Source organism: Galeopterus variegatus, unplaced genomic scaffold, assembly GCF_000696425.1.
Source record: "Galeopterus variegatus unplaced genomic scaffold, G_variegatus-3.0.2 Scaffold3461, whole genome shotgun sequence".
In the NCBI taxonomy this organism is placed as follows: Eukaryota; Metazoa; Chordata; class Mammalia; order Dermoptera; family Cynocephalidae; genus Galeopterus; species Galeopterus variegatus.
The window spans coordinates 212,144-219,693 of NW_007729572.1; the positions used below are offsets into that span (position 1 = coordinate 212,144).

Genomic DNA, 7,550 nt, shown 5'->3' on the forward strand with positions numbered 1-7,550 from the left:
ACCAAGCATTTCATTTAATCCTGGAATTTGCTCTACTATTACTTGCAATTTACAGAGGCTCAAAAGATTAACCAGTTTGCCCAAAGTCATGCAGCTGGTGAAAGGCACAGCCCAGCTCCTTTCAGGTTTGCCTAGTCCTCCAAGCTTGCACTTAAGCCCCTACCCGACCCTGCTTCCCTCAGAGGATAGCACAAACAATGCTGCACAGAGGTTCCCTGGCAAACTGAGAACATATGAGCTCACAAACGCATGAGGCCTCCTCTCCACTTCAAATTCTGAGCCTGAGCTAGAAATAAAGTGTTCAAGTACCAGCAAGAACAGACAAAAACTCAAAGTTCAGGAAGCCAAGTCATCCTGTAAGGATGTACCAAGGGGTGCCTGAAGTTTTATACAGAAGGGTTCATTATTATCATGTTTTCTAAAAATACCCATTTATTGGGATGAGAATAAATGAGTGCTAGAATATTAGCTTAACGCTGAAACAGAGTTAGGCAGGGCACATAAGGCCCTACGAGGCACTAGGAGAGACTCCGTCAACCACTTTTGCAAGTATGGAACCACCAGGGATGAAAGGGACCAGGCAAGGAAGGGTTATGCCAGACAGGTCCCCCAGAAGAAGAGCAGAATAAGAATCTATCACTGCAGCTGAGGACTCACTGGGATCACACAGGGTGCAAAATGGAGATACGGGCAGCGAACAGAGCTATAAAAATAGCAATTGTGTGGCCAATGGTGTCAGGTCAGGCTTGAGGTGCAAATAACACAGCTGGTGAGGTGGCTGCTATTCTGGAGTGGTGGGTGGGAGCAGAACCATGATGAGGGACACACCCAAGAGAAGGTGACAGAGTAACCTGGCACTAGTTTGTTTTGCTTCAGGATGGTCTAGTCTCAGTCCCGGCATGGAAATTAACACAGCACAGTAATTCACTGGTGGTGAAACAATAATAATTCTACTTGCTTTTCTAGGAAATTATCTTAATTATTTCACAGAATAATTCTACTTGGTTCTCTTCCTAGCACTATTTTCTGAAATGTTTTCTAGGCCAGTGCTACCTGAATGGTGGCTCACAGACTGGTGCCAGCCCACAAGAGAAGAACCAAAACGGAGAGAGCAGATAAAAACTTTTACAGCAGTCTGATGCCGCTGTGATATGTGTGCTGCATTTTTACAAAAGTACTGGTTCAGGGAGAATAGGAAATTTTAAAACAGAAAAAAAAAAAAAAAAAAACCCAAGTTCTTTTAAGCACCCTTTGCTGCGTTATGAAACACTCCTATGCTGTAATTAGTGTGAGGTTTGTCAGTGTGTATATGGTAGGTTTGCTGTGTTTCTGTTTTTTCCCTCTAACCTGATTTAATGGGAACTTCCTGAGGCATTTAAACACCTTATAATAAACAGTTAAGCTCTGTGACTTGTGCTATGAATTCTGGACTTGAAATGTTCCTGTTCGTCATGCTGATCTTGCCCTTTCCTAACAGTATTCCTCATGAGTTAATTCTCATCTTAATTCGTCTCTGGTAAAACATCTGATATCCAGAGCTATACCTTAGTGTCAGCTAAGACTGTTACATGTCACCGAGCAGGGAGCATGGCGTAAATTTGAGCTGTTCAGGGACTTTAATGTTGATGGTATTTGTATGGTGGAAAGGATCTCTAAACTTCAAGGCAACAGTGGGATTTTGCAGTCAACGCTAGATTCTAAGTTCTAAATGGAATTAGCTTTGCCTTGCTGCATGCTCAGCATGGATCTCCCTATTTTATTCTTTGTCTCTTTTTCTTTCAGAGCATTTTATCAAGGCCCTGCCAGAATACCATGTGGTGACTCCTGTCCGAGTAGATGCCAGTGGGCATTTTCTTTCGTATGGCTTGCACCATCCTGGCACCAGCAGCAGGAGGAAGAGACATTTGGATGGCTCAGAAGACCGAGTGTATTATAGAATTTTGCACGAGGAGAAGGACCTGTTTTTCAACCTGACGGTCAATCGGGGATTTCTTTCCAGTAGCTACATCGTGGAGAAGAGATACGGGAACCTCTCCCGTGTCGAGATGATGGCTTCCTCAGCCCCCCGCTGCCATCTCAGGGGCACAGTTCTACAGCAGGGCACCAGAATTGGGACAGCAGCCCTCAGTGCCTGCTATGGATTGGTGAGTGCCTGGGTCCATCACCTCCCTCTCTGCCCCAGGTCCTAGCAGCTCAGCCCCGTAGACCATTACTAACAGGCTCACAGATGCATTAATACATATGAATTGAGCCCCTGTGATGATTACAGCCTCCAAAGGGGTTGGGGAGAAAGTGTATAATAAATAAAAGGCAATGCATCTTGGAGGTGTAGAGAGTAAGTTCACTGAGGGTTTAAAGGAGGCAGAGAAAACTCCAACCAGAAACATCCAGGGGAAAGAGGGAGGATTTGAGTTAGATCTTCAGCCTCTGAGGCGGCTCTGAGGGTATTGTTGACTGTTGGCCAGCACCTTTTGAATTAGCAAAACCTGGATTTGGACTAAGAGTCTTACTAATAACAATGGTGATATCAGCAGCTGCTATGATTAAATAGTTGACAATGTGTACTTCATAATCAGACTTCATGTGAAACCTTGGGCTGTCAGTTGATCTCTTTGTGTCTCTATTTTTTTCATCTGTAAAATGGAGATAATGATAGTACCTGTCTCATGGAGCAAGTTTGGCAAGGTGTGACCCACAGGCCAAACCTGATCCACCTCTTATTTTTATAAATAAAGTTTTATTGAAACACAGAAATGTCCATGCACTTACATGATGTCTATGGTTGCTTTTGAACTATAAGAGAAGAGCTGAGTGATTGGGATATGAACTGTTTGGCCTGTGAAGCCAACAATATTTGCTATTTGGCCTTTACAGAAAACGTTTCCTGATCCCTGTAATAGAGTATTGTGAGGATTAAATGAATTAATGGAAATATAAATCTTAGAAGAGTATTTAGTAAGTAAAAGACACTCAATGAATGTTGGCTGGTATTATTATTATTTTTTATTTTTCTAATAAGCCAAGCACTGGAATATGTGATTTATAATGTGGTTTATGTACATTGTTTTTCTCTCCCTAACTTTTTTTTTCTAGCAGATGAGGAAGCTTTTAGCTATTGCATAACTTTACTGTGCAAGTTAATTTGAGTCCAAGTCTTTCTCCTATTATGCTACATCACAAAATGTGACTTAAGTTTATTTTTTAATATTTAAACCTGAATTTAAAAAAAAGTTTGGTCCCTTTATTTCCTTTTACTTCTAGCATCAGCAAGTGACAACCTCACTAGCAACTGAATGGCAAACTAGGAATTACGTTGAGTTGTTTAGAGGTTTTTCTCATGCTTGAGTAGGAGGCAGGCAATAACGATGTGTGGCAGGGAGTGACCGCACTAACGATGTGTGGCAGGGAGTGACCGCAGGTGGAGAGATTCCAGAGTCCAGAAGGTGGTTATGGTGTAGTCCAGTGTCAGCCTTGGCACCCGTGCCAGAGCTGGTTTGCAGAACAAAGCCACTAGTGGTGTTGGCATTCCTACAGAAAGCACTGTCCCCAGTCCTCCTGTCATGGCTCTCATTTTGCTGAGAATTTCTGTTCTGCGTGATGTAGAAACTCTGTTTATCCTGTATCTATATAGTTTGGCTTTGCTGGAATACTGTGGGAAAATTCATGTAAAACATTATACAATAGTTTAAATTTTCTGAAGGATCTCTAGGGATGAATTGCTTTGTAAAATGAATGGAAAGTCTTGCTTTGCCTTTTTCTGTAAATCTGGATTTTCATATGTAGGTATTTATCATTTCCTTCTCATTAGGTCATGACACAATATCAACACATGACACAGAACCAAGATGGTTTTCTATTCTTCTTTTCTTCTTCTCCTCTGGCCTCCTATAGTGCTCAGTTGAACTGGGGGGTGCACCCTGGCATCACGGTCCTCACTTTCTGGTCTCACTCTGGGTTCACCTCATCCCTTTACAATCCTGGCTCTCATCTCTATGAGACAATCCTGGAAGCATCAGGGGCAACCTGATCCTCTATGATCAGGAGAACAGAAGAAATAGTCCCTGACATTAAACAACCCCCTGACAATTAAACATTATCATGCTCTTAAAACCCTAGAAAGTTTAAATATGTGTGCCTTTCTGTGGGTTAGAGCAGTATGGTCTGTGGACCTGCAGAATCACTATCACCTGGGAGCTCCTTAAAAAGAAAAATTCTTGGGCTCCACTCCAGACCTAGTGCATCAGAATCTCCAAGGGTGGGCAGAAACCTCTGAGTGTGTGTGTATTAGAAGCTTTATTGAGATATAATTCAGATATGTACAATTCACCTACTTAAAGAGCACAATTCAATGTCTTTAAATATATTCACAGACTTGTACAATCATCACAATGAATTTTAGAAAGTCTCAGCCCCCAAAGAAACCCATACCCCTTAGCGGTCACCTCCCCATCCTCTCATCCCCCAGTCCTAGGGAGCCAACTGATCTACTTTCTGTCTCTGTAGATTTGCCTATTTGAAACCTATGTTTGAATAAGCTTTCCTGGAGATTGTGATACTAACTGAAATTTAGGAACTACTGAACTAGAGCAGTTGTTCTCACCCTGGTTCAATGTTAGGATCACCTGGATAGCTTTAAAAATGTACCCGTGCCCCAACCCCATGCCCCAGATGTTCAGATATAATTGGCCTAAAGGTGGAGCCCAGGATCAGCATTTTAAAAGCTCTCCAGGAGATTCTAATATGAAATAGGTATTGCCAACCACTGGATTAGTGGGTGTTAACTGGTGGAATTAGCCAATATTTCTCTAAAGTAGTGGTTCTCCCTGGGTGATTCCTGCTGCTAGGGGTGAGAACTGCTGCGTTGCCAACCACTGGATTAGTGGGTGTTAACTGGTGGAATTAGCCAGTATTTCTCTAAAGTAGTGGTTCTCCCTGGGTGATTCCTGCTGCTAGGGGTGAGAACTGCTGCTCCCATTTGGTCCCTACTTTCATCTTGTGCTTTCTAAGGGAAATTGCATACTGTTTAGCATTACTCCAGGCATGGGAATAGAATACTGAGACCCTTTCAATTTCAAATGGCCCCAAGAAGCAGTGAGTACCAGCATGTAGATATTTTCAGATTCATGCTAAGTATAGGAGCCCAAAGTGGTAGAGATGGAGTATTTTTACAAGGTGATGGAGAATTTTTACATCCAAACCATCAAATGATTTTACCAGAAGAAACACTCCACAGGGATTATTATGGAGCTTTTCACACCTAATTAGACAAGTAACAAATGGTTATAAAAAAGGCACCAAAAGCCAAATGAGTTTTTTCCTTCCTGTGAACACCCCACTTGGTTGGCTTCAAGTTATTTATTTTCTCATGTGCCCAAACAAATTTGCCACATTTGTTCTTTTGTTTTCTAGTTAAGTAAGATGGCATTGATTTATTTTTCAAATATTGAAACAGTTTTGCATGTCTGATCATGGTGTATAATTCTTTTTATATACTGCTAAACTCTGTTTGCTAATATTTTCTTAATGATTTTGTGTCTATATTCATAAGGGATATTGGTTTGTAGTTTTTTTCTTTTTTTTGGTACTGCTTTTGTCTGATTTTGGTATCAGGGTAATATTAGCTTTATAAAATAAATTGGGAAGTGTATCCTCTTCTGTTTTCTGGAAGAGATTGTGTAGAGTTGATGTTAATTATCTTTATTTTAATTTGATAGAATTCTCAGTAAAAACATCTGGGCCTGGAGGTTTCTTTTTTGGGAGTTTTTTATTATTATGAATTTGATTTTCTTAATCATTATAGGGCTATTCAAATTTTCTATTTCATATTAGAGGAGCTATGGTAGTTTGTGTTTTTTGAGAAATTTATTTCATCTAAGTTGTCAAATTTATGTGTGTAAATCTATTATTCTTTTATTCTATTGATGTCTGCAGATCCTATAGCGATATTCTCTGTTTCATTTCTGACATTGGTGACTTGTATCTTCTCTGTCAGTCTTGCTAGAGGTGTCAATGTTATCGATCTTTTCGAAGAATCTTCTCTTGTTTTATTGATTTTCTCTATTGTTTTCTGTTTTCAATTTTATTGATTTCTGCTCTTACCTTTATTATTTTCTTCCTTTTACTTGTTTTGAGTTTATTATTGATTCAAGACTTTTCCTCTTTTCTAATGTAAGTATTTTGTGCTTTAGATTTCCCTTTGAGCATTGCTTTTTCTGTGTTTTACAAATTTTGGTATGTTGCATTTTCATTTTGTTCAGTTCGATACATTTTAAAATTTCTTTTGAGTTCTCTTTTTTGATCCATATTATTTAGAAGTGTTGTCTAGTTTCTAAGTGTTTAGAGATTTTTCTGTTATCTTTTTAAAAAATGAATTCTGGTTTAATTCCATTGTTGTCAGAGAACACAGTCTGTATGACTTCAAATCTTTCAAATTTTTTGAAATTTACTTTATGGCCCAGAATATAGTCTATATCGGGCACTTGAAAAGAATGTGAGTTTTGTTGATTAGATACTATTGGTTGGTGGTATTGTTGATTTCTTGTACTCTACTCTTGCTGATTTTCTATCTAGTTGTTCTATCATTTGTTGAGAGAGAGAAATATTGAAGCCTCCAACTCTAATTGTGGATTTGTCTATTTCTCCTTTCAGTTCTATCACAATTTCTTCACATGTTTTGCACCTATGTTGTTGGGTGCATACACATTTAAGATAGCTGTATATCTTTGCTGGAGTGACACTTTTATTTTTGTATAATGTCTCTGGTAATTTTCTTTGCTCTGAAGTCTATCTTGGTCATTGGTGGTTGAGAAATAGATAAAGCCTTTAAAACTTCTTTGTAACCTGAGTAAATTCCAAGGTATCATTTGACCCAATACTGGTGTCGTATCTTAAACAAAAACAGAAGTAGTTAAATGTAATTCCAATTTTTCTGTGTGTTTCTCAGGGAACATTAAAGACGTTATGTCATAACTGTAACACTTATTAAGATCCCTTTGCTTTGAAGCTTCTGAGTTTTTTTCTTTTCCAGCTTTATTAAGTTATGATTGACAAATAAAAATTGTATCTATTTAAGGTGTACAACTTGATGATTTGCTCTACATATACATTGTGAAATAATCACGACAATCAAGTTCCATCACCTCACATAGTTATCATTTTCTTTCGTTCGTTCTTTTCTTTCTTTCTTTCTTTCTTTCTTTCTTTCTTTCTTTCTTTCTTTCTTTCTTTCTTTCTTTCTTTCTTTCTTTCTTTCTTTCTTTCTTTCTTTTTTTTACTTTGTGATGAGAACACTTAAGATCTACTTTCTTAGCAAATTTCAAGTGTACGCAGGTACTTCAAAAAGTTTGTGGAAAAATTGAATTGAAAGATAGCATTAATCTTTCCATGAACTTTTTGAAACACCCTTGTACAATACAGTGTTGTTAACTCTAGTTATATTATTGTACATTCCATTTCTAGAACTTAATCATCTCACATAACTGAAACTTTGTACCCTTCGTCCATCTCCCCATCTCTGTCTACCCCAAGACCCTGGCAACTACTATTCTACT

At 38.8% G+C, this 7,550-nt stretch overlaps 1 protein-coding gene across 1 annotated transcript in view; it reads left to right on the top strand.

Annotated features, from left to right (window-relative positions):
* Positions 1–2,144, top strand: part of ADAMTS12 (ADAM metallopeptidase with thrombospondin type 1 motif, 12) — a gene marked incomplete at its 3' end in the record, with an annotated part of 15,877 nt that extends 13,733 nt beyond the window's left edge. Inside the window, exon 2 of the mRNA XM_008585123.1 lies at positions 1,783–2,144. Within this exon, the coding sequence (XP_008583345.1) occupies positions 1,783–2,144 (362 nt within the window). The remainder of the gene's footprint in view (positions 1–1,782) is intronic.
* Positions 2,145–7,550: the final 5,406 nt, after the last annotated feature.